This window comes from Phyllopteryx taeniolatus, chromosome 2, assembly GCF_024500385.1.
Source record: "Phyllopteryx taeniolatus isolate TA_2022b chromosome 2, UOR_Ptae_1.2, whole genome shotgun sequence".
Classification (NCBI taxonomy): domain Eukaryota; kingdom Metazoa; phylum Chordata; class Actinopteri; order Syngnathiformes; family Syngnathidae; genus Phyllopteryx; species Phyllopteryx taeniolatus.
The window spans coordinates 3645110-3673036 of record NC_084503.1 but is presented as its reverse complement, the minus strand read 5'-3'; the positions used below and the strand labels follow the sequence as shown (position 1 = coordinate 3673036).

Genomic DNA, 27927 nt, shown 5'->3' with positions numbered 1-27927 from the left:
CCCCCTCCACCCATCTCACACGCACATACAGATGAAAACACACTAGACAATTTATTTTCTTTAAAATAGATACAATTATATATTTTGTAAATTAAATAAATAATAATTCAATAATTTGAAATGAGGACAATTTAAAACAAAACTGCATTGCACAAATGGTTAAAATTACTTAAAGGAACATTTTATCGTAATAATGTTGGTTTTGTTTCCTATCATGCTTGCTTTCTTTTCTTTTCTTTTCTTTTATATCTGACTGCTCGCCCTATTACATTCATCTATTCCATGTTCCCCATCCTGCATCTCTTCTACAGAGGGCAACTCCACAAAGGTGCGCAAATTCCCCATAAGTACACCACACAATAGAAAAGCACTTCACGTTTTTTAGTCGATCATAACACGTTAATTTGAAAGCACACTTACTTCAAGGATTTGTTTGTACAATCTGATAATACCATCAAAATAAATGCCACATAATGCTTAAATATATGTTTTCATCTCTTTTCAGCAGCTATTGTTCATGTTGCACAGGAAAGACATTCGATTTTTTGGGAATACATTTTACTCTACTGAAGAAGTGGTTTACAGAATAACAAAAAACATTTTCAGGATCTAAGCGGTCACGCTGTTATAAATACAAAATGGCACTTTGAGCAAATATTATTCTACTCAATAGAATCACTGTCATGACCCAAGTGGGCTTTAAATATACAGCAGCATAAATTGAGTGCTTCAATGTGTACGATACATATTAATTCCTACAATTTCTAAATGATTCGGCTTCTCTTACAATATAGACATATCTGGAGAATATAGTTAATAAATAAAGCACTTACTTGGGCTGTGACATGCAGTCAACAGCACAGAATGAAGCAAACGCCGAAAAGCAACAACAGTAGCAAAGCACACATGCTTTTACATTATATATTATAATAAAGTTGACTAAAGTAGAACATACGAGTGGTTGTCAACACGCCCTGGAGAAATTGTAGAGATTCCATTATCGGAAGCAGATGAAAGTCCGACCTTCTCGGTCAGGCCGTCGTCCACTTGCTTGCTCTTACATTTAATTCCGAACAGACTACAAAGTTTCATCATCATCAGGTCCACTATCTCTTCCTCCTCGGATGGCTGTAATGAATCACAATCAATTCAGTGGCAAGAACAGTATTGACAGATCATTTTGGATATTACTAAAATCAGAGGTGGGCAGTAACGAGCTACAGTTACTCCGTTACATTTACTCAAGGAACTTATTTGGATATATTGTACTAGTGATTAGTTTTAATGCAACATACTTTCTAATTTTACTTGAGTATTATTTTGTTTGTTTGTTAAGAAACACTACTTTTATTCAACCACAGCACACAAATGCAAATTGTAGTTGTGCGCATTCAAAAGGAGCACGAAGAAAAAACAATCTGCAATAAAGATAAACATGTAAATTGGCAGAACTACATTGCTTTTATGTTATGAAATGTGGGAAAACCTACCTGTCGAAATTCAATACAATTATATAATTAATCATATCTGCCTGTGAGCAAATTGTGCTGTTTTTTTTTTGTTTTTTTTACATTTGTAAACAAAGTAATTTAAGATCATTTATTATGGACATTTGCCTTAGTTTATATTTTATTCTAAAAAATATTGTTTTAAAGTGCCATTGTTTGCCATCACTTGAATTGTATATTCCTATTTTATTCATTTTATTTTTGTCTGTTTAACATTCATCCACTATTGAAAAATTAAATAAATCAGAAGTTACTCATCAGTTATTCGGTGTTTTTCGTTTTTTCAATCTTCTACCCACATCTGATTGAAATAACTATCTAAAAGTAACTGAATAATCATGCCAATAAAAGCAATTTTTAACAATCACTCTGAAATACTGTATACAATGTTGACAACCGTATTCGTATTGTAATTTGGGATTTGTTTGTTGCTATTGTGAGCGAGTTACCTTGTGATGTATCTGCTCTTGACTGAAGGCCACAAGGATGACAGAAATGAAGAGATTGAGCACCACAAACGTCATAAACACGATACAGGAGCCAATGAGGAAGGCACCCAGGATGGGGTTGTAATTGAGAATCTTGCAGATACAGCAAGGAAGACAAATATACAATTGATCAAGATGCAGCAATCACATGTCATAATCTGAGGGTTTTCAAGTTGAAAGAGCCTGGCTTTTACCTCCTCGTAGTTAAAGATGCCCAGCTGCAGGCTGACCATGGTCTGGGCAGCGTTAAATAGAGTGCGATAGGAATACAGCTTCCACCCATACATCAGGTTAGACTGACAAACAGAATAAAAACATTATGTACAGGGGGGTTGCAAAAGTAGGTATAAAGTATGATATACTATACCTAGGTCTTTATTGTTGATGACATGTCAACTCATAGGAGTGTCAAAATGTGCTTGAGTGTAGAAATTAGACTTCGGGAATGTGTAAATGGTATAAAGGCCAGTAATTTAAGCACATAAGAGATTGTACTTAACGGTCATTTGTGTGTTATTAACTGTGAATTACTAAAGTGTTTGCGTTTTGATTAAAAAAAAAAATCCCTTTGTAGGCCTACATTATGCTTTATTTTGTGAATGCTCAAAGACATAGGCACAGCTAATACCGTTTAAAAATGTCCTAATGATGGCTGATACCATTGCCAATTCTAACAAAAAATATTGTACTTTCCTTCTAGAAAATCAAAGGTGCGATCATTCATAGAAAAGCAATTAACAAACAATTATGTTCTGGCCTCACCACAAGTTCATGTCACTTACAATCCTACCAGATTGCTCTGATGTCATCCTAAATGAGCTCAAACCCCTTAGGGGAGCTATTTCCATAGCATTTAAGGGTTATTATGATCTAATTTTTTTTTGGCTTTGTTCACAGAACATCAACAAAAAAAAAGAAAAACATCATCTCTAGCAGTGTGGGAAACGGCTCACAGCGATAGAGTAGGCCAGAAACATGATGGTCAGGACCACCAGGAAGCCAGAGATATCAGTCCAGGCTCGCTGGAGTGTTGCTGTGATCATGTGCAACTTAGGGTTGAGTCTCAGCAGGTGCCACAGTTTCACTGTGGCCAACAGCACCAGGAAGGCAATCAGATAGCCCAGCACTGCATCGGCCTTGGCTGTCTCGTGAAAACTGGCATATCTGGAGACAATGCAGATTGCTGAGTTATAATGATATGGTTTATTATTTTTAACTTCCACAGAATACTCAGTTTAAGTTGCTTGTGCAAGCAATTCAAACACATTGTGGACTACATAGTACCGTATTTGCTACATTTAAAGGTAAGTACTTCTCCAGTGTGCAACAATGTTTAAAACTTACTGGTCTTTGTGGTTCTGGTAGTACTCCATGTCCCGCTTCCCCAGCAGAGTCCTCTTGATAAAGACGGAGAGGGCGCTCCAACTGAGAAGGATGATTGCCAGCTCAAGCAGGTTCAATTTACTCTTGAAATAAGCCCATCTCTGTTGCTTCATCAGCTTTGCCTGCCAGGAAATTTGAAATACAGTGCAACCTTGACTTATGAGTTTAATGTGTTCTGTGGCCTAGCTCGTAGCTCAATTCACTTCTTATTATTAACACTCAATTTACTATATCAAAACAAATTTCCCGATTGAAATGAATTGAAATTACATGAATCCATTCCCATCCCCCCGCCCCAAGCTAGCATCTGTTAGCTTAACGTACAATTCTGTTGGCCAGTTTGATTTTTTTAATGAGAAAGAGAAAGTGCTTGAAGTCCTGCTCCAAATTTGCATTGACTGTTGAAAATCTTGACTGTGAAAGTTTACAGATATTTTAAGACAATGAGACATGTTCTAGAAAGTATAGTAGTAGTTAAAAAAAAAAAAAAGTTACTGAAATTCCATCATGTGGAGTCTTTTATTAAGGAAAATAATCTCAATGTAATCAAATGTAACAAGTTATATTACTTTGAGAAAGTAATTGAAATAGTTACATTGCTTTTACATTTTCAACAGGGTAACATCTAATTGTAACCAACTCCATTTCATTGGGAATAATGCACATTGGGAAGTAATCTTCCCTACTCTGGTAGTACAGTAGTGTATTGTGGTATGTTGTGGTGTGCCTTTGAATGGTGTGGGCGACATTAGGAGGCCTGATTTCAGCACTGGTTGGCCTTGCCACGTGGTTACATAATTCAGTTTTAGCGTCTGCTCCGTGTTCCTTTTTTAACGGTAAGATGTACACTCCTGTTGTTTTGTGATTGTGCAATGATTGGTTGGGACCGGCCAAATTTGTCATCAGCAACTGGGGGGGGGCGGACTCTAGGGGTGTCGCCATTCAAGCCAGCACCATTATTGAGTCAAGGTACCACTGCATTATGAATACAAAGCTATTGATAATGGATGAAACCAACCATACCTGAACAAACATATAATAAATAATGAAGAGGAAGTAGATGGCTTCGGAGACCATGACGAAGATGTGGAGGCCCCCAGTCGATTGGTACAGCCGAACATTTTGGAGCTCACTCCGGAACTGGAAAGCCCCTGATATTAAAAACATGAGTGGTTGAAGTGTTCATTTCTCATAGCGCATGGTGGACACTTTACCTATGGCTGTGGTCTCCAGCATGAGTGTGACAATGCAGAAGAGGTTGACATTGGCGTTGTACACGGTGAACTCAACAAATATTGCTTGGGTGTACACATCGAGCCAGCGGTTTTCATAAAGATACTGGAGCGATCTGGAAGGAGAACACAGTTGATTTACAACTATTATACAGTGAATGGTTCATGACTTAACAACCTGCTGGAGTTGTCTAAATCTGGTCCAAGAGCCACCACAAAGCCTCCGCCCCTGTAGAGCATCATGCTTCCCCAGACGGGGTAGGCCCTCAGTTTACTCTGGGACTGGTACTTCCAGGGACTGGGAAGGTTCTGTGATGTATTATCGGCCTCCGAGTCATTCCAGCCTGGGCTGTAGGAGCCCATGTCCTCTGACTCCCATGAGTACAGCGCATGACAGTCATGCACAGCCTGTTGCATGCGACGTGCCACGTGACAAGAGTTGTTCTGTACCCTCAGCTGGCGCAGACGGGCGTTCCCCACTAGCTTTGAGTTTCCGTCTGTGATGAAGCCTGTGAGCGGCAACATGAACAAACCCACAATTGCTATTAGTGTTAATATTTTTTTTCTTCAAAAATTCTCAATTTGTAGTCTTCAATGGCATACACTATTTACAAAATGTTAGGGGTACATTTAAGAATGAACCTGCAATGAACTACAACCTTTAGAGGTGTACTTAATTTTACCTTCGCTAAACTTTGGAATGCACTTGTCCAACTGTGCACAACTTGCTGTTCTCCAAAATTAGCTGAATGGCAAGTCACAGGTGTTTGATCCATGAATGGGGCAATACATTTCCTGTTTCAATAAGAATTGATAATGAAAAAGTTCTCCTCATCATGCTGTTCACATATTGACGTCATGAGACAGTACGTTGCTATTGTGAGGCTTCGAAAAGGATGTTGTTAAAAGGAAAGGATCACTGATCTTGGAGTGTAATCAGTGGGTTGCTAAAGAGATACAGAGAGACTAGAAGAGTCACAGAAGGCATAGAACTGGATCCTTAGAAATGTACTTGTCAATTCATGCATCTTTGTGAATTTTGCTCATTCAACTCCTTGTTAGGAAAAGCAGCAAGTTGTGCAAAAAGTACTGAAACACTGAACAGTTAGACATGCACTCGAAAGTTTTGAGAATCTCCAAATAAAGTTCACTTTTTTTAGAGTAAATATGATATCAAGATGGACGTCTTACTCTCAATTTCGCCACATGGATAAGAACACTCTAACATCACCTGGGTGTTCTCCGAACAAGTTGCTCAGAAGAGTTGTGTTTGCCCAGTTGAACACATCTTGAATGCTCATCGTGTCAGAGATGCCTTTGCTAAAGCTCTGTCGAATATGCTGGGTCAGGAAATAAGCATTGGGATCCCTCTGTCCATATGCCACCAGGAGCAACATCCACATAAACCCCATGTAGGCTGCATGACAAGCAAATACCTTATAATGGCATCTTCTACAGCAATGTTTTTATATTCTGAGATTCCTACCAAGAATCTCCCTAATGAGAGCAAATACTTTCTGCTCTTTAATCATGTTGTTTCTCATCTTCTCTATGTCTGTTGGAGGTGGTGGCTGGTAGAAACTGCACGTGCTGTCTCTCCGTGCTGCTCGCACCCCATCTGGATCATCTGAGCATTACATTAAACTCATGTGCTTAGTCTTGGGTGTTTGCAAACGACAGTACAGCACAAATGGAATGCATCAAGAAGGTACCAGAATTCTTGAGGCTCTCGTCAATCTGAGGCTCTCCGTATTCCTCCTGATCCACCTTTTTCAGAACAAGAGCGAAGAAAGCAGCGAAGCCAAGAACCTGTAACAGATATTTGCTTGTGTTATCTCCCAAAAGCGAGTATACCCGTCACATTTTTGGAAATCATGTACTATATCGTTTTATGGGACAACACTGAAGAAATGACAGTTTGCTACAATGTAGTCAGTGTACAGCTTGTATAAAAGTATAAATTTACTGCCCCCTCAAAATAACTCTACACACACCCATTAATGTCTACACCACTGGCAATAAAAGTGAGTCAATATCTTATATATCTTGTTATTTTTCAACACTGGGTGATGCCACTTTTGTGAGATACTGTATACTGTAAAGGCCACACAAAATATTTGACACTTTGGGCCCAATTTGGACATTTACACTTAGAGCTGTACTCAATTTTGTTGCCAGCAGTTTATACAGTGAAGGATGTGTGTTGAGTGACTTTGAGAGTAAAGAAAATTCAATTTATCTTACCATGTTATGATAGTATTTAAATGTATTAACATTTTAGACCTTGCTTTCATTTGTACAAATCAGTAAAATATTTGTTCTGACCATGCATTGTACTGTCCTCACCTTCAGTGGTTGTGTGATGAACAAACTTTCAAAAAAGGACACCACCATGGAGATCAACCAGCTTATAGAGCGATCTTTCCCGTAGGTCAGCCCATACATCATGGTAAAGTATCCAGATACACCGCTGGTTGCTATCACCAATATCCAGCCAACAAAGACAAACCACCAGGGCAGCCCGCCTTGACAACATTTCTTGGCAGGGCCCTTGTTGACACTCTCTTCTGGACTGGGACTACGCTCTGATTGTTCTCCATCTAGACTGTGAGATGGCAGGTGAAACTCGAGCAGATTCTTCATCCCCTGAACTTGCTGCATGGCTTTGTTATAGATGTCTGGGTTTGGAAATCGAGATGATCCCAGAAAACCCAGCTTCTTCTCAACATGACGCAGCTGCCTGTACAGATACCTGCTGTTGTTGCTCTTCTTCTGAACCCCATCTGAGGTCTTCTCTGGACTGCCCCAAATGCTCTTTTCTGCACATTTGGAATTTCGTAAAGAAGGGTATTATCATGTACTAACAACATGATTGTAGAAAGCAAAAGCATCATCACATAAAGTATTGTAGATTACCTTGAAGATCGACTGCCCCTAGACTGAGGATTGAGCGTTCTCTTTTAGCGGTATCAGTGTAGAAGTCAGAAGAGGTTCGGTTTTGCTGCCTAATGATGTCTTCCACCAGAGACAAAAGAGTGTTGATATCAGTCTGTTGACCAGGTCGAAGGGCCAAATGAGGGAGGGGACTCTTCATGGCCTTTGACAGTGACTGGGCTATCCTTTTTATGTCCTGATGGAAAAACCATTAAGGTGAGAAAGCAACCACTCTGAACAAATAGTTTTCATATAGCATGTGTGGATTGTCATCTCTGTAAACACCCAGCACTATTTGACTACATGCCAAATTTAACTTTAAACCTTTCGCTGCTACAGTTTGTTTGCATTGGGATCAAGAAGGGCAGTGACCCACCAGATCAGCAGCTAAAGCTACGGTGGAAAAAGGCTGCACCAACTTTGTGACGTGCAGCACCGACAGAGCTGGAGTAGAACAGTATCATCACCCATGAGTTTTCCGATCCAATGACTCAGGCAAAGATGTCAAGAACCGTTTGGTTTGGTGGTTTAGACGAGTGCCTTTTTACTTTTTAATCTGGAATTCTGTGTGCCCTGCTGATGCGACCCAAAATGCAATTCGTCGAACAGTGTCTAAATTGTGTAACTATTGAGGATATTTTAGCACTTTGAGCTCCATTCAGTTTGACAAAGGACAGATAAATCCAACGAGTTACTAAACTATTCGAGACTGTTCTTTAAACTTTTTCAACAGCAGATATGGACAAAAATGAGACACACAGTCAAACTGCAATCCTACAATGCTATAAAAATAAAGAATCACAAAACAACTGATGTTTTTCTTTTCACTTTGCAAAAGCATATCATTCTCAAACATCCTTCGGAATAATCTTACGTGTTCATAAAATGCATTGCCGAATATCACATTATTCTTAAAAAGTGAAAAAGAAGGACTAAAGAACCCTTTTTTTTGGTGACTGACGTGAAAGGTTTTGTCACCTTCAGCACTGTGTCTGGTGTGATGTCCTTCTGCTCTTTCTGAGGAGAAGAGGTTTGCGAGGGCGACACTCGAACAGTCTTCCCCTGCTTGGTCTTGTCAGATTTCGGCGCTTTTTCCCGAGGACGAGTGTTTCTGAAGATGCTCACAATGAGGAGATTGATAGGAAACATGATGATCGAACTTTGAATGCCAATCATGACCTGTTGCCAGGTGAATTCGATGTGACCTACAAACACATACAATGGCTGATTGTGTTAGCAAGAAACCTGTTGATACACTGACCATTAAAATCCTTGCAACTACTAAAAGCCATGTGCAATCAGATCATACCCAGGTCCATGGTCTGCTCTGAGGGATCCGTAGGGATGCCCCAAAACATGATGCTAGTCAACATCGTGCAGAGCAGCAAGGAAAAGCAGCAGGACACTCGCTGTACACGAGTGAAGGTGCTGCATGGAGGTCGACTGATGACCGAGAACCAGATGTGTCCATCACGGAAATCCTTAGCGGTCTTCATAAAGAACAGATTGCTAGAAGGGCAAAACATCAGTATGGAAATAACTTGAAACCAGTTTATTTGTGGATGGCGTAGCATGATCAGACTGTTGGTTTGTCCTACCTAAATCTCTTCAGATCCTCTTCAGTGGCCACTGGGAAGACCTTGTCGAGAGTGCACTCCCCGACGTCGACAGCAAACCAGGAATTACAGAGAAAGTGCCACTTCTGTCCAGTCTCCAGATCTTGCACCATTACTTTGTTGACATACCTGGATGTTGGATTAATATTCTTTTGTTCGTCACTTTACCCATCAGCCATCAGGACCAGCAAGGCTTTCTCTGCTGCCCTACAACCCTATCAGAAGCCCTGACCTACATTTACAACCCGAGTTGTTGATGTTTGTTCCATGAAACTGCGTGTCACGGTCTATTCTCTTCATTTCATAGCATTTGTCACAGGTGCACTTCTTCCAGTAGGCTAGGCTATATTTCAACTATGTTCCCGGCGGCCATGGCAGGCCCGTTTGCCAGAAACGTAGCGCAGCTTGGGATTTGGGCTATTTCTTTCTCCATATTCAAGTTTTGCTGGGTTTTCTTACAGCGTATCACGTATCCATAGGGCGAAGACTCAAAGACGCAGTGCGTTTTGGCCCACACATGGGTTAAACAATGGCTTGGCTTTAGAAGAGCAGCAGGCAGTGAATGTGAGATGGGAAATAAATATGCTTCCTATCAAACTACGGACCACGTCCAAGTTATGCTACACTCTATTACGTACTGTGAGGTATTGCTCACCCCGTTTTACTATGGTCGACTAGGTTTCTCATCCGCACCATGACTGGCATCGCAAATGTTTTGGCAATTTAAAGATCTAGCAGCGCATCCACGGCAATCGCGGCCTGTCACATTTGTCCATCCCGTCCCCCAGTGTTGTGTCACGACCATCCCGTTTTGTCCACGGAGGACGGAAACGGGGTTGCCATGGCCGCCGGGACTATAGTTAGATATTTTGGTCCAATCAGATTTCAGCATCTATATTGTATCATCGATTTGATCAAACCTGGGCTTTCAGAATAAGTAGCGCTGACCGATGTGACCTAAACTATATTACGAATAGGTGGATTTCTTTAACCAATCATATTTTAAATTAATCTAATTGGGCCAGCTAGCAGGCCTGCAATAATGTTAATATTTTTCCGTCCTCTGATAGGTTAGTCAGAGCAGGGCAAGCTTGACTACCTCTGCACACATTAATACATTTATTATGCTATATATTATTGATGCATTTTATTTTAATGTTTTATATTTTGTAATGTCATGAGATAAATATTGATTCTGAATTGCTCCAGATGATGTACTGTACATGGAACAGTTGTGTGCCTTTATATTGCGTTTTTGTATAGTATTGATGGTTTCTACTAGTGAGACGTGTCATTGGTGATCTTAGGAGGTGGATTAAGTCGGGTGAGTCCCCACTGAAGGTCAGGGTACCAAATGCACGGCGTGCCACTGACTTTAACATTTCCATCTGAATGCTGTACCATGCAGGGTGTGTGCCTGAGTTGTCGTGCCACAGCCTGATGCTCTGTAGCTCTCCAAGGGAAAAGTGTGTGGTCAAGAGAAATACATCCTCCCCGCCCCTTTCAAACAGAGGTTTCTCTCGATCACTCAGGTGGTGGGGTTCACTTTCACCCTCTCTCCCCAGCAGGGTTAGCGTCACCTGGAATTGGACATTTTCCTTAGGAGACACAAAGATTCCCATTGCCAATTTTCAAGGACAGGATTATGTGACTAACCTGTGAGGAGGTGGATGCACCATGCCGATGCCCTGTGCCGATAGTCAGCATATAGCAGTATTCTGCCAATGGGTCGTTATCTTCAAGCACGGTTATTTTGACCTTCAAGATAATACGTACAATATTATAATATATTTGACATGATGAATAAAAAACTTTAAAAACATATAAGTACATATTGAAATATCTAATAGTACACACTGCACTCTCAGAAAAAGTACTTATTGTACGAAGCCCAATTCCAATTAAGTTGGGACGTTATCCATCCATCCATCCATCCATCCATCCATTTTGTTTACCGCTTATCCTTACTAGGGGCGCGGGCTGCTGGAGCCTATCCCAGGTATCTTCGGGCGGGAGGCGGGGTACACCGTGAACCGGTCGCCAGCCAATCGCAGGGCACATATAAACAAACAACCAACCATTCGGACTCACATTCATACCTACGAGCAATTTAGAGTCTTCAATCAATCTACCACGCATGTTTTTGTGATGTGGGAGCAAACCGGAGTGCCCGGAGAAAACCCACCCAAGGCACGGGGAGAACATGCAAACTCCACACAGGCGGAGCCGGGATTTGTTGCGACGTTATGTAAAACGTAATTAAAAACATAATAATAATATAATTAAAAACAGAATAATAACATAATTTGCAAATTCTTTTCAACCAATATACAACTGAATATGCTACAAAGACAATATACTGTATTTAATGCTCAAACTGATCAACGTTATTGTTTTTTTTGCAAATTTTCTCTCATTTTGAATTTGATGCCCCTAACAGATTCCAAAAAGCTGCAACAGGGGTAACAAAAGACAAAAGGGAAAGTTGAAGAATGCTCAAAAACACCTGTTTGGAACACTTCGCAGGTGAACAGGTTAATTGGAAACAGGTAAGAGTCATGATTGGGTATTAAAGGAGCATCCCCGAGAGGCTCAGTTTTGACAAGCAAGGATAGGCCGAGGTACACCATTTTGTGAAAAACTGCATGAGCAAATTAGTCTAACAGTTTAAGAAAAATGTTTCTCAACATACAATTACAAGGACTTGAGGGATTTAATCATCTACAGTCTATAATATCATCCACAAATTCAGAGAATCTGGAGAAATCTCTGCATGTAAGTGAACCAACATTGAATGCCTGTGACCTTTGATCCCTCAGGTGGCAGTGCATTAAAAACAGGCATAATTGTGTAACGGATACTGCCATTTGGGCCCAGGGACACTTCAGGAAACCATTATCAGTTCACACAGTTCGTTGCTATATTTACAAATGTCAGAAAAAAAGTGAAAACTCAAACATGGAAAGCTAAAGCTACACAGTATATCAACAACACCCAGAAACGCGGCCGGCTTCTCTGGGCTCGAGCTCATCTGAGATGGACCAACGCAAAGTGGAAAAGTGTGGTGTGGTCTGAAAGAGTACACATTTAAAATTGTTTTTGGTAATCATGGACATCGTGTCCTTCGGGCCAAAGAGGAAAAGGGATCTGGATTGTTATCAGCTCCAAATTCTAAAGTCAGTATCTGTGATGGTATGGGGGTGTCTTAGTGCCCAAGAAATGGGTAACCTGCACATCTGTGAAAGCACCATTAATGCTGAAAGGTACATACAGTTTTTGGAGCAACATTTGCTGCCATGTTAGCAATGTCTTTTTCAGGGATGTTCCTGCTTATTTCGGCAAAACAATGCCAAGCCCCATTCTGCACGTTACAACAATGTGGCTTCGTAGTAGAAGAGTGTGATGACAAGACTAGCCTACCAGTCGCCATTAAAAATGTGTGGTGCATTATGAAGCGTAAAATATGACAACAGCGACCCCAGACTGTTGAGCAACTGAAGTTGTACATCAAGCAAGATTGGGAAAGAATTCCACCTACAACGGTTCACCAATTTGTGCCCTCAGTTCCCAAACGCTTATTCAGTGTTGTTAAAAGGACAGGTGACGTAACACAGTGGTGAACATGCACCTGTCCCATCTTTTTGGAGTGTGTTGCAAGCATCAAATTCAAAATGAGTGAATACTTGCAAAAAAATAAAGTGCCATGGGCAATTGTGAGTTCTAAATGAGGAATGTCTGAAAAATACAGCATATACACAACCAAAGTTATTATGATTATTTTTTAGGGTTAGGGTTTACCTTCGCTGAGTCCTGGATGTCTTTTCTGCGCGCCCATACAACCACCAGAAGATAAGCACAGAAAATGGCCCCCACAAAGCACACAACCACAGGATTATTAAAGAAAGTGGCGAAAAGCTCTGCGGTGCGCGACACGTCCACTAAGTTTGGCATGACAAAGAAAGAGCTTCCAAAGAAAGTTAAGTGGTTACACAGACACTGAGTGAGCAAAGGCGTGGTGAGTGGGCCAACCTGCAGAAAGCATAAACAAAAAACCAGCAGTGGGTGATGTTTTGGAAAATTCACCTTTCTAAGATGGAACAAAAGGTTTCACATTTACCCTGCAGCCCTCTTCACTCCAAGACGACCCTTCTTCATCCCAGTACTTGCACTGGGCTGCAATGGTTACAATGCTGACTGTGGCATTAACAGATTTGACACCTGGTTCTACTTTGGGCTTCAGGACGAGAAAGTGCACGCCAGCGTCTCCTGTTCTTTCTTTCGGACTGAGGACCCAGGTATATTTTTCCTCTGTGGTAAATGACATGTCATGACATGCTGATTACTACAACACACATGCAGTTGGCAGCAAACTTACAGTACAGTATCACAAAAGTGAATATAACAATGTGGAGACTAACGCCATGTTTGTCAAAATTAAAATATATGTTAATTTTCCAATGAAAAGCATGTGTCTCAAACATTTCCACGTGGATTAAAGGTCCACTATTTGAGGAAATACAGTACTGTATACTTTTGATTGGCCAGCGACGTAGGGGATCCCAACTGGGGATGATGACATGGGGTGTGAAAAATGCCAATTTTCAAATGCAGTATACATTGCAAAAACTATTTGCATTTGTTTGCCTTTTTCATCTTGAGATTTCGTGAAAGGTCACCATTCATTCATTCGTCTTCCGTTCCACTTATCCTCACTAGGGTCGCGGGCGTGCTGGAGCCCATCCCAGCTATCTTCGGGCGAGCGGCAGGGTACACCCTGAACGGGTCGCCAGCCAATCGCAGGGCACGTATAAACAAGCAACCATTCGCACTCACATTCACACCTATGGGCAATTTAGAGTCTTCCATTAATGCATGTTTTTGGGATGTGGGAGGAAACCGGAGTGCCCGGAGAAAACCCACGCAGGCACGGGGAGAACATGCAAACTCCACACAGGCGGGGCCGGGATTTGAACCCCGGTCCTCAGTACTGTGTGGCAGATCTGCCAACCAGTCGGCCACCGTGCCGCCTGCAACACCTTTAACCTGCAATTCACATTTTTAATCACAGCAAAACTAGTGATTGCATTTGGCCTGATCACTTGGTCTGTGGCAGGCCTTATGTAATCTAAGAAAACTGGATTTTATTATATATATATATTGTTTTATTAAAAACAAAATAGAATAAAATATTTTTTAACATACCTTCTTTCACATTCTCAAGAGGCATCTGAGTTTTGGCCACATAATCCTCAGTTGTTGGATAATTCTTGTACCCCAGGAGTACCACGAAGGTAATGTTTTCAGAGGGATCCATTTTCAGCACCAATGTAACGTCAGGTGAAGGAACATCGATTATTAACGTGCTGAAATTGGCCAGGTCCAGAACTGTACTGTTCTCCTGCCCAACATCCAGCCTGGGGAGGATAATCTTAAAACCCCAGTAACACAAAAACAGATTAGTGTTGACACTAATACAGATTTGTAGTATTTTAAATGTTGCTTCTTTCTACTACCTCAATTTCCTCAGGCAAATTCTTAACAGGGATGACAGTGCCATTCGTTCTTGTGAGAGACACAGATCCCACAGTTCCCGAAATGTTTCCACCTTTCCACGAATACGGGTTCTTTTCAAAACTCATCATCTGTCAGATATTACATTATTATTCGCTCTTGTGTAGCTAAATAAGGTAGACCAAACATTAGATATAACTCTCAATATGCAGTGCAGTACTACACCCATGTAAACTACAAACACAAAAATAAACACTGTTAAATTAATGCCTCTTAGCTTATTATTATTATATCTACACGACAGAAATGGTATGCACTTACTCTGACATCCACAGGCTCATCTGATAAGAAAACATCAGAAGGCAGAGTTGGAAAAGAAAATCTAGACGCGCTGCCCCTCTCGATGTTTATATCCTGCATCTGCATGTTTTCTGGAGAAAGTCTGTAGAAAATTCAAGCTTATTTGCAGTTTAGTATGAGGGACATATTGTCCAATCTTTGTAAATTTTCTCTGGGCATTATTAACTTTGGGAAGTCAGAATTTCTTATACCGCTTATTTTATTTTATTCAATTTTTTTTTTTTTTTTTTTTTTTACTGGATTTCATTATTTGGTCCAAAGGTTGTGGCCTGTGTGTATATGTTCAATACAATCACCTCTTACCTGTTGACATACACACTGATCTGATTAGAGTCAATGATGATAGGATCTCCATTCAACTTTTTATGATTCAACAAGGCATTCTGTACATTGTTTATCCCAGTCAAAAGGGAGTTGGAAACCTTTTGCTGAAGAGAAAATGTTATTTAATAGTTAGGTCTTTAAAAAAATGACAGCAGAGAAGCTCAGCAAGGGTAGTGTTACTCTTACATTTGACGAAGCATTCAAAATATTACTGGCCGCTTCAACTATTGGTGCAGCTCCATCCACAACTTCTCCATCGTCACCGCTAATATCCTGATTAACACTGATAGTGTTGAGGGAGGAGCTTAGGTCCACCAGCAATGAACTTGCTTCTTCCTAAAAATGGAAACACAGAAACAAATTGGAGTTGATCTGGCCTTAATAGTGTACAAAAAGCATTCCTCCCCCAAACCCGAACAATCTGTACCTGGGCAGCGGGGCTGAGCTCATCTGAGCGCTGTGTGAGTTCAGCCACAGCTCTGGCTGTCACATGTACCTCGTGACTGGTGTTTGATGGAGAGTCCAGCAGCACTGTGGTCATTTTGGTCAGCATCTGCTCTCTAAGCTGAAAGACAAGAAAGGGTGGATTGATATCACAGCGCTCCACTACTACAGGCAACAAAGCTCTCCTTCCTGCATACCTTCTTCCTTGCGTCCTTCTGATCCTCGTCAGTCTCGGCGTTGAGCATGTCAGCTACAGAGGTGACTATTTGGCCGAGGGCCTCGCCAGAGAGAAGACCATCCTGCTCTAACTGGGAGACTGTGTCTTCTAAAACTGACTGCAGAGTCTCCACGGAAGCACTGGAGTTGTTGTTCCGAACCTTGAAGAAATATAAACTTTATAAAAAAATTAACATCACCTGTGCAAAGGCTTTTTTTTTTTTTCCCCCAAGGAGGTTTAGGTCAGTCAAGATAAGTGTGTCTGCTTGTTCTGAATGTCGTTCCACCTTTCCATTTCTTCCCATGAGTGATTACCCACCTGAGTGTGGACGGTCGTGGTAACTTCTGTATATTTATTTTTGACAGTCACCACAATAGACAAATTGTAATTGTTCTTCTCATCTCCAACGGGCAATAAAACAGATTTCACCAATTCTTTATTACTGCAACGCAGATGTTTGCCTTCAAGACAAATGAGGCAGTTTGGTTATAAATTGAAATCCCCAATTGCATCCAGCACACATCTGAGTTTCATGTTCTTACCTCTGTCTGTCTTGAAGCAATACAGACAGCCTGAAGAACAGAAAGAACTAGCTTGGCAGATGATATCGAATGAGTCAAGCACAGTGCCTGATAGTGGAAAGATGCTGCACGTCGGAGGGGCGGCATCTGAAGGGGCTTCAGTTGGCCCCGGATCCGGTATGGGTAGTGTGTACTTGGCATAACCTAGCTCTGATTTTCCTGGTGAGACAAAGTCATATTGTTTATTGAGTGCATATAAGGACGTCACGCAAAGCTATTCTGCAGGTTTTAATAATGACCTAATCTTTCATAGTTTCACCAATTCTTCAGGTTTTCATAATGACCTAATATCTCAGAGTTTCACCAATCGCCTTTGTTATTAATATTCTTATTTATTTATTAATTTATTTGAAAACTACAAACCAGTCACCTTAAAGTCCAATAATTATCCCTGTGTAGTGCCTATTGCGCCTTAATTAAAGGACAGAAAGTGACTCTTACTGTGAATCTATTTCTGACAGTGTATTCAAAAGATGCGTTGAGAAGCACACCTTGAACAATCACAGTGATGTTAACCAAATTCTCCCTTGAATATTTCAGCTGTTGGATGTTTACAAGAAACTCAGAGTTGCCCTGTTGCTTCTTCATCAGTGGCCTTCTTCTTTCGTGTGAGTAACAGTTTTTAAGATCACCCTGGGAACAGTAGAAAATCACTTTTTGCAGTGTTCATTCAACAAAGTGATGCTGAACATTGACAAAGGTGTGTGATTCAGACTTGCCCTCAGAGGTTTTGGATCCTCCATGTACCAGTTGACATCTGGGCAACTCGCCCCACAGCTCAGTCTCAGCTTTACAGGGTTGCTCACATTAATTGAAGTGCAATTATCACAACTGCATATGTAAGTGTAAGTAATCAAACAGCAAAATATGAATTTCAACTGTATTATGTAAAACAAAATAACTGTACTGTACTAGGTCTATAGAACATGATTTTACCTGATGGTGACATTTTTTAATTCCTCTGGAACAACAGCAATGCACTTGGAAGCAGAAGCTAGTCGGACCCATTTTCTAAACCAGGCCGTTTTCTTCACAGTCACAGTGTAGACGGCCATCTCAAATGGATTCGGAAGACACTGTTTGTCAATCACGTGAGTTTCGTAATTTGTTTGATTGCTGCATTTGCAGTCCCCTCCTTTACAAGAAGACAAATGTAAATCACTGCATAGATAATGCCAGGAAATACCAGCAAGTTCAAGCCACAACTTCTAGGCGTCATGTTGACAATGAAGCACATGACTAGAAAAAACTAAAAACTGAGTGAAGTGAATGTAAAATATGCAAAAGCTTATTTGTAATTTTAAAATGGTAAATGTGTATTTTAAAATTATTTATTTGACTATTTTTCATTCACAATAACTCAATAAACAAATTAATTAATGCGACACATGAATACAAATAAACACAAATGAATACATATTTCACTTAACAACACTTTTCATTTTAGGAAAAAAAAAGCTAAGTTAATGCAGCAAATATTACATTACTTACTTGTCTGTATAATGTAAATAAATGCTTGATGGAGTAAAGAACGAAGCAGGCCATAGTTTGCTCACGCTTGCTGTACATTGAGTCAAATTATGTATGTTACAAAACTCATCCAGAAAGGGGAGCAATTGCACTTACTACATTTCCACTTATATTTGAGTCCTTTGCTGGGTAATGACACACTTCCATTAATGCTGAGGGTGACATTGTGAGTGGAGTCAACCACAGATTCTGGAGTAGAAATTACTTTCAAGTCATAAGATTCACCAGCAGTCTGAAAAATAAAATAAAGCATTGTAACAGCAATAATAGAGATTAGAGTGAATAAACAATTCACCGCAAATGGCCAAAACATTATGACATCAAGCACAATCAAAACAGGGGCCTTAAATAATGTGGAAGGAATTATGAACAGTTCAAAGTAAAACATTAAGGCCTCTCTGCTAGAAAGCAAAATAAATGTCTGGAAAGGCCTACTAGAACACCTAAACTTTAATTGGGTTTAATCAGAGGCACTGTAAATGGTGGCAGGTGTACGCCGACTTCATTTAACGTGACTTTATATGTGATTGGTTCATTCTCAACATAGCCACATCTCAGTTATAAGAGAGTGTGCACACTTGTGCAACCATATTATTTCAGCGGTTTATTTTTACTTACCCTCACTCGAAAATATTGTTTTCAATTGAATTGGACAGGTGATAGGTCACATTAATGGTGGAAAAAAATGTTGAAATGATTGATTAAATTTTTTTTTTTATGTCACAAACACCTGACATTTGAACTGCAACCAAAACCTAAAATCTTGTCTGACAATGTCAATCCACACTGAGAAGTCTGATACAGCTATTGTAATTAAGGAACTCAATAGAAGCAGTCAAAAGTCATGAGTAAGTGTGTGACAATAGATGTTAACAAAGTACTACTCTTACTGTTTATTACACATTACATACCATGTTTTCAAAGTCAGAGTAGTTCTTGCATGCCAGGAATATGCTTTCTAGGCTCATGTTAAAATCAGAGGCCGAGAAAGCATTCACAGCTTGCACAGTCAATTCAAACAAACCTGCATTAAAAAAAACAAAAACGTTATTTGGGAGTTTTGTGCATGCACAATATGAACCAATGTTGTGCTTTAATTCATGCAAGTCGGAGTACCTTCAACTGGCCTTCCAAAGGTATACATTTGTGAGCTTCCATTGAGCATGTCTCTGGTCTCCAGGTGAGTGACATTGTTGACAGTCAGTGTAAAGAGAAGCTGCACAGGGGCTCCACGCTCCAGCGAGACACCAACGATGAGGTCACTGGAGTCGGGACACTGGTCATCCTCTGCTATCACTGAGGCTTGCAGCCCCTCAACAGGCTCCAGCAGACACAGTTCAAACTGGGTGGACACTGCTTGGGTTGTGACCTTATTGAAGGCGCTTAAAGTCAGGTTGTTACAGCCACGCCTAAGCTGCTCCACTGCACTTGAATTCAATGTAACATTGTGCGGTGTGATCCCTTGGTCAGCCGAGGTGTTTGCAAGTATAACATCCTCATATTGAAGTATGTAGGTAACGTTTGTGCCTATTTTGAACAGAAAATATTGGCTCATTCAGTGTTATTAAACGTGAAAATATGGTTAACCTGCAGTGTAAGATAGACTCACCTGTTTCCACTGTGACCTGAACTTCAACAGACCCTCCGTTGTAAAGCAGGGTGCAGTTAGTGCTACCTTCTGACGTGTTGGTACTATGGCACTTGATGTCTCCAAACTGACCCACAGGCTCCTGGATGCTGATGGCTTTTTGGGCTGTCACATGCCAATCACTGGTAGAACACTCCACTGTGACCACGAAAAGTCCAGGGGTTTTGAATTTGTGCATTACTGTGCTCTCCGTCCTGCCAGATACGGTAAAATTAGTTCAACAAGGCTACCATTGACTGCGTGTTTGTACGGTATATGTCCTAAACTAGTGTTTGCCAACCTTTGTTGAGCCGAGGCACACATTTTTAACACTTATCTTGAGCAGGTGGGGGCAAACATTTTACATAATTTCTCTTGTATAAATGGCAACCAGTGGGTATACAGGTTAATTGTACCTTCCGTGTTCTACCTTCTGTGCAATTAACCTTGTGCAAGAGCAGGTAATTGTTTTGCCTGTCACAATACGTCGCTGGCATACAAACCCAGTTCTAATGAATAAATAAAAACAGAATACAATGATTTGCAAATCATGTTTAACCTATATTTAATTGAATACACTACAAAGACAAGATATTTGATGTTTAAACTGATCAACTTTATTGTTTTTAGCAAATAATCATTAACTTTTAATTTTTGGCTGCAACACGTTCCCAAAAAGCTGGGACAGGTGGCAAAAAAGAGTGAGGAAGTTGAGGGATGCTCATCAAACACCTGTTTGGAACATCTCACAGGTGAACAGGCTCATTGGGAACAGGTGGGTGCCATGATTGGGTAGAAAAGGAGCTTCCCTGAATTGCTCAGGCGGCAACATATGCTGCCATCCAAGCGACGTCTTTTTCATGGATGCCCCTGCTTATTTCAGCAAGACAATGCCAAACCACATTCTGCACGTGTTACAACAGCGTGGCTTCGTAGTAAAAGAGTGCAGGTACTAGACTGGCCTGCCTGCAGTCCAGACCTGCCTCCCATTGAAAATGTGTGGCGCATTATGAAGCGTAAAATACAACAACGGAGACCCCGGACTGTTGAACAGATGAAGCTGTACATCAAGCAAGAATGGGAAAGAATTCCACCTACAAAGCTTCAACAATTAGTGTCCTCAGTTCCCAAATGTTTATTGAATGTTGTTAAAAGAAAAGGTGATGTAACACAGTGGTAAACATGTCCCTGTCCCAGCTTTTTTGGAACGTGTTGCAGCCATAATATTCTAAGTTAATGATTATTTGCTAAAAACAATCGAGTTCATCAGTTTGAACATTAAATATCTTGTCTTTGTAGTGTATTCCATTAAATATAGGTTGAACATGATTTGCAAATCATTGTAGTCTGTTTTTATTTATGTTTAACAGAGCGTCCCAACGTCATTGGAATTGGGGTTGTAGATGAACGAAGATACATTTTGTATAAATATATAATTGATTCATTCATTCAATTCATTTCAAACCAATTAAGTCAAATTGGATAATTTCTCACTACTAAGACTCGTGTCGTGGAGCAGTGGTTGACAATCATTGCCCTACATAACCTAATGAGATCAATCCAAAATTTCCAATTATTATTTTAAATTAGAATTGGCACTGTGAGAGAGAGGTAATAAACTTGTAAACTTGTAATACTGTAATGCTAATCACAAATGTTTTCTCACTACTTCTCTGATGTTTGATCTTGTTGGGTTGTACAGGTAGTCATAATGTTATGACCATTTGGACAATATAATAAGCGCTGCATGCCTCCACGTAGGTCATTATGCTCCATTTTGATTCACTGTTAGTGAACCTTTTTTTTTTTTTTTCAAAAATCATTATTTATGTTGCAAAGGCAGAATATTGTCACCATTGGGTGGAAATCTCCAATGTCTAAATTTGGTCAATTTAATATTTTTTCACAAATGTATACTATTGCTCAGTCCCCACGTGGGTCTGTTATTTTTACAAATTACTGAGCAATCTAAAGCGTTGAAGATGGCTTGCTCTCTTTGATGACGCAATGTTAAGGGTTCAACAAACATGCCGTGTTTTTGGATTCCTGAAAAGTGGTATAGGCCAGCGGGATATCCTGTACAGCCCTGTTATTGATTTTCATTATGTGTTGCAATTGATCATAAAGTTGCGGCTGGCAGGTGTGTATCTAACATACTATAATACAAATATTCGAGCTCACTCTTCTGGGGTGATGGCATCAATAGTGAGGCCATCTCCAGCATTCAGAGCGCATGTGAGGTTTCCCGCATAAGGTTGCAGGAGCCACTTGATATTGATAGTAACATTATCAAATACCGCTGCCAAGTTACTCATCAGCAAGTGGAGTCCTGAGAAGAAATCACATCACTACATTTAAATACACACACAATTTGATTTCTAAACTCATGAGTTACACTCTAGCTGCTTGAGCATTTCATCACTAACATGTAACTTTTATTGGAGCAGAGAAGTTAGAGGAGTATATCTGACCATCTTTGCAGTGGTACTCCACAGACAAGTAACTTCCTAACAGAGGACAGGGTTCGCCATAAGACTTGGCATCTGCTGGAGCTTGGCAGGCCTGCAGTCCGTGGCAACTGCCTGGAATGACACGAAAGGCCAAAAGAGTATGCAGTGATGTTTCAGAGATCATTTGTCCATTACAGTGGAACCTCCAAAGTCAAACACCATCTATTCTGTGACGTCGGATGACTTCAAATCAGATTTTCCCATAAGAAATACAGGAATGTACTCAATTAATTTGTAATTTGATTAATTATATTTCTTACAGTTTACTGAGCACTGCAACACTTTAATATGTCGCCATAAGTTCCAGGTTCTGGTTTTACGATTATCGCATCATTTATTTTTGCCATCATTGTCACCCATCTGTGGTGGCATCACAGAAAACACATCAGTGGTTCTCAAACTGTTTACACCAAGCACCACCTCAAAAACATAATTAGCTCACTAAGTACCACCATAATGACCAAAATTAGGTTAATCAAAAACAAAGCAAATGTTTTATTCCTAAAAAATATACTTCATATTATTGTAAGCCACTGCAACAATTATTATGCACAGTTTGGACATTAACACTGTGTGTAAATACATGTTGGAAAACAAACAGTTCTAAAAGATTAAATACAACTGTATTGTACTTGTAAGTTCAACACAACTGAACTCTATTTAAAAATGTACTGTACTGGATTCAAAACAAAAAGTGTGAAACAGTGTAAAATTATGGAGAGTTTTAACATTTAATTCAGTGATTCTTTACAAACCACTAGAGGGAGTCCACGTAGCACACTTTGAGAATCACTGACATACAGTATCATATTGCTGGATCCGCCAGGACATGTCTCGCGTTGTGTTAGCTGCAGACTAACATGTTTAGACCAATTCTATTTCAAGACATCTTTCCCAACTCTCATTAGTTACCTGCCCCAAGTGTGTGGCAGAGAAGTAATGTTTTGATCACTATTTGTTGCTTGTGAGGACTACGCATTCACACAATATTCAATTGATTCCCATCTTGGACAAGTATCCAGACAAATGTGAAGATACATTAGTTTGATTTCCCTTTTGGGAGTTACAGTTTACTTGCATTGGAGGGCAGGACTAGAACAGTAGCCTAGCATGTCATGAAGACTGACGTGTAGGATTGTTAGGCCTTGGCAAAGGCCTGTGGCTTTAGCTTCTGAACATGCCTTTGTACATTTCAGAACACCTGCAACGGACAAAAATCTCGGATGTAGCAACCCTATACAATACAGTATATTTTAAAGCTTTGTGCATAATACTAATACAAAATATGCATTTGAGCTGCAGGTATTATTTGTGTCCACTTGTGGTAACAATCCTTACTTTCTACACTGTAGTATCAGCAACTTTGAATGTGTGTGACTTTGAAAGGTTAGGCCTGACCTGGTGAGTGACAGCGAATGAACGTGTAGCTAGCTCTTGTTAGCTCAGGTTACCCGTGTCTGCACGTTGAGACACTGGATATCTATCGGCTGGTGTACGACTGTGCTTGTTACGTGTTTATTTTGTTCCCGTTTATTCAATAAAGCGATTGAAAGTGCACTGGTGGCTGGTCCCTATCCTAGACCACCTGTCAAGGGTAACGCTGTTGTAACATTAGTCCTTGTAGAAAAAAAATAATTGCAAAATCCCGCAACATAGCAAAAATTCTTCAATATAAAATTTTATATTTATGATTTAAAAATCCGCGATACAGTTAGACCGCAGAAAGTGAACAGCAATATGGCGAGGGACGACAGTAAATTCAACTACACAGATGTAATGGTTGGCAAAACAGTAATTCATTACTTCTATTTGAAAAATAAAATGATATTCTGAGCATCCACACAAATACCTTTCACCGAGTCTGCGACATCTGTCCAGGTGCACTTATCCTGAGGAGGTGAGGGCGTGGTGGGGAGTTTGGTCCGGCAGTAGTGAACTGTTTTTCGACCATAGAAGCTGTCATCTATTTCTATGACTTGACCAGAGCCGCACTGCAATGTGGCGTTTTGGCCGTCACAGGCAATAGATCTCCTAGAATCTGAAAGCAAAGCGAACAAAAAACTAATTAATCAGAATTGGATAAAACATGATCAAAAACACCACTATAGTGTACATACCAAACTGGCAGATAAAGTTAAGTTCCTGAGTACAATTTTCTGACGCTTGCCACCGGAAGCCTGACATTTTGACAATATGTCCACAGGATGCTTGTGCATCAGGCTTGTTCGCCCAATTATCGTAGCTGACATCTGAGCCATCCAGCCACGCCAGAGAAACTAGAAGAGAAAAAGGAGGTGGGGGTGGGGAATCACATTTATTATTCCATTGGATATAATAACGCTTCAAATATGCTCATCTGAATTACAGGTAAGAACATTTTGTGACTTGTAGAAACAACACAATAAAAGGAAATAGAAGCAGTACACATTATTGATGACTCATATTTTGTCCAGGGAAATAAAGAGGAAGTTGTAAATCAGGGAACCTGACTGTAAGCCTCCAAATAAGGCAAAGTAAATGAAAACTAACCGCTGGCTCCTTCAGGGACGTCCAGTATGTTCTGGCGACATCAACAGATAAACTTAATTATGCCCCTATGATGACAGCAACCTATTCAAAGAGATAATGGCTATTGTAAATTCCTAGGAATAATACAGTCATTTTTAATCTGTTTATTCAAAGATAGGACTCAGTGATTTATCCTACTGTGAGGACATTATTTTCATTGTTAATTATTTAAAGGGCACTTATTGAAATACTTAGGAATTCAACATTTGGAATCCTCCAAAACTACTGTCATGTATAAAAAACTTACTAAAAAAAAACAAAAAACAAAAAAACAAAAAACACAGATGACAGCAGACCTAACTCAAAACATTCATAGCTCAAATAACTATAACAAAATAAATGGAAATGCCGTTAATCTATTCCAGCCGAAGAAAAATAACACTCTATAATGCACTTTATAAAACTATACAGTAATAACATAATTAAATAGAATGTAAAAAAATAAACAGTTTTTGTCACTTTTTTTTGCCTCAATTTAGTGGGCATTGTGTTGCGCCTTCTGGTGTGCATGTTGGCCAGTTGGGGGCAGTATATTACAGACATAGAGACACACACGAAGAAGAGTTTCACAATTGACTTAAGTTGCAGTGGTATTCGTCATTTATCGCAAAGGATCAACAATATATGCCTGTGTGCAGACAATATAACAATATTGTCCGTCTACATGTGTTGCTCCACCATTTGTATTCAAATATGCGTTGCTTAAAAGGGTTAGAACACACCCGCTGATGCTATTCGGTAGCTCTTCTGTGACGTTTTACATTTTTTTTAATTGAATTCACTGCCACCATACAGCACTTATATCCCAGATTTTTGCTCTTATGTCAAAGCAAAAAATTCGGCCGAATGACGGCTCGTATCTTGATAATCACAGTCGAGTCACTCGTATCTCAAGGCACCACTGTAATTACAAACCACAGTATTATGCATTTTCATTGGCATCGAGGCACGTGTAGAGACATTTTGGAGGGCAGAAGCTCTCGCCAAAAAAAAGGGCACCCATCGCCAAAGTTATTTATAAAATTAAGAAAAAATAACTTTTAACTCATGTATTTAGTTCTGTTAACACAATCAACACAGTCAATAATACAACTATTACCAAAGGAGGCTGAGGGAGGCTACAGTGGATATAAAAAGTCAACACACCCCGTTCAAATGACAGTTTTTGGAAAAAGAAGGAGGGGGCGTTGGGGGCAAGGCGGAAGCATATGTACAATTCTCCCAAGGACTCAAATAAATACCCTTCAGTATTCCAAACACTTTGGGTAAAATTAATAACAGAGAGGGTTATTTTTTCCTATTTTTGAATATTGACAATTTTTTGTTTTTGTTTTTAAAGGGCTGTAGCAGAAAACGGCACTTTTTTTGGTTCAGGGCAAAAAGGACAGGTGCTTGAACACTGCCTAGTGGCTATGTGTGCCCATGCCTGTTGCTTCATTTCCAATGTTTGCAAATTGGCAGGAATAAATATGAGTTGTAGCAATAGTGAGGCATGTGATGCAGATTTAAGATTTTAGGATTAAGTTATAATCTTAGATATACCTTGCAAGACGTACTAGATATTTATGTTTAAATGAATTTGAATCCCGTGTCCAATTTTCTAATTTTGAGGCAGACCCTATTCTTTTGTAATTAGGACTGCAATACAAACCGCCCATTGTTGAGTTGTCAATTTCACAATGCTCTTTGAAGCTCAGTTTGGGATAAATAAAGGATTATATTTCCCAAGCATTTATGACCATTTTTTACAATTTAAACCAACTCTCCAATCCACGTAAACTCACCAAAAACACAAAAGATGTGCAGCACACAAAGCTATATGTATGCAATGACTAGTTAGGTTTATGTGACATGCCCTCTCACCCGCAGTGGTATCAGTTTCCAGAGTGAGGTTCGGTGCAGCAGGCGCCAGTCCGAGCCACCAGTCTTTCTTTGGATCGAGGTGCCTCTGAAGGAACCGCTGCGTCTCGTCATTCAGGATGAAGGCTACGTGTCCTCCTCCTCTCTCGCACCATTTCTGGGCACCGAGGAAAGGACGCTGCAGACCCACAAACTTGTAGCAGGATCCAGCAAAGCCCTCCTGATATTCAGGGCAGGAGAGAGCATCTAATTCTCCTGCAACAAAATAAGTCACGCTGTAAAAGACAAAAAATAAAGTCAGGACAGCAAACGCGATACGGTCCATCTCTGTCTCTGCACCTGCACATTGCTTGTGCTGAATGTGGTAACAACACGACTTTAAAGGACAATGACGTCAGTGGCTCTAACAAAGGCCTGCTCTTTAGGGTAATTCTGACATACGGATAATTTACTTGATGGCTGTCCGGCTTTGCGCTGTGCATATAACTCCTGTGCACAAACAAAGATGAGGGCTGTCCTGAAAGGAGACAAAAGCCAACAGTCAACAGCCACTAATGGCTTCACAACCTGCAGAGAGAGATATGGTTGTCATTCAACCTCCTACAAAATGTTGATTTTTACCATTAAAAGCAGGAGGCATTCATCTGTCTTGTGGCTGTTTTGTTGCAGAGACCGATAGCGTTTATTTGAAAACATTAAAGTTGACATGCCTTAAAAATAAAATTGTTGAGATTTTCAGGGCAATTTTTCATATCTAAAGCAGCACGGAAATAGCTGTAATAACAACAGCCGTGCATTGTGACTTACCATGAAAAAAAAATTTCTTTTGATGGAAAAGACACAATTTATGTTCTGCAATTATTTTTATACTATTGAAAATATATGCTGTATAGCCAAACATTACCCTAACAACAAAACATGATTTTACAAAAAAGATGCATTGCTTTTATGTCTCCTCTTTAAAATACTTAAACTGTGTCAATGTTAAGTGTTTTCTATGACGATGTATTTTTGTATTTTTTTTAGCTAGTTAATAGATTGCAATCTTAATTAGCATGATCACATCACATCAATGACAGGTACTGCAGTTTTCGTATTGTAATAAATGGTGCCCCAGTGAACCAATAAATATTTCTGAAACAATACTTGCGGCAACAAAACTCAACTAGAAGTTTTTTTTCCGGACTGGTTTCGAGTTGTTAATACACAGTAGCCTCAGTCGCTGGAAAAAAAT

The 27927-nt window shown here is 39.9% G+C and overlaps 1 protein-coding gene across 4 annotated transcripts; it reads right to left on the bottom strand.

Moving 5' to 3' along the window:
• Positions 1–144: 144 nt before the first annotated feature.
• On the bottom strand, positions 145–27910 carry LOC133468357 (polycystin-1-like protein 2). Of its 4 annotated transcripts, none has more exons than XM_061754176.1 (42): positions 27860–27910; positions 26697–27210; positions 24383–24541; positions 24115–24303; positions 22227–22337; positions 21937–22084; positions 19738–19970; positions 19245–19655; positions 19040–19152; positions 18225–18360; positions 17535–17733; positions 17318–17429; positions 17090–17231; positions 16560–16757; positions 16336–16478; positions 15998–16177; positions 15784–15921; positions 15543–15692; positions 15336–15460; positions 14994–15114; positions 14675–14803; positions 14364–14589; positions 13279–13469; positions 12960–13190; positions 10818–10919; positions 10563–10741; positions 9144–9290; positions 8855–9054; positions 8524–8750; positions 7528–7741; positions 6958–7430; positions 6324–6420; positions 6098–6238; positions 5843–6028; positions 4790–5120; positions 4594–4727; positions 4403–4530; positions 3341–3501; positions 2950–3160; positions 2191–2292; positions 1958–2089; positions 145–1128 (listed from the first exon to the last, which is right to left on the bottom strand). In XM_061754176.1, exons 2-42 carry the CDS (start codon positions 27016–27018, stop codon positions 940–942), a joined length of 7461 nt encoding a protein of 2486 aa, XP_061610160.1. In that variant the 5' UTR covers positions 27019–27210; positions 27860–27910; the 3' UTR covers positions 145–939. The 4 variants fall into 4 exon arrangements, 2 of the variants coding, with proteins under 2 accessions (XP_061610160.1, XP_061610167.1); XM_061754183.1 differs by having other exon boundaries at positions 944–1128; positions 1958–1979; XR_009785476.1 differs by lacking the exons at positions 145–1128; positions 1958–2089; positions 2191–2292; positions 2950–3160 and having other exon boundaries at positions 3488–3501; positions 4403–4519.
• Positions 27911–27927: the final 17 nt, after the last annotated feature.

Bases quoted from the DNA above. Each gene is read 5' to 3' on its own strand.
- LOC133468357 (XM_061754176.1), bottom strand. From the start codon at position 27,018: ATGGACCGTATCGCGTTTGCTGTCCTGACTTTATTTTTTGTCTTTTAC. The intron at 17,734-18,224 runs GTAAGTGCAATT...CTTCTTGTAAAG, and splicing joins CAAATATAAGTGGAAATGTA to GAGGGGACTGCAAATGCAGC. The intron at 6,029-6,097 runs GTAGGAATCTCA...CTTGTCATGCAG, and splicing joins TCTCATTAGGGAGATTCTTG to CCTACATGGGGTTTATGTGG.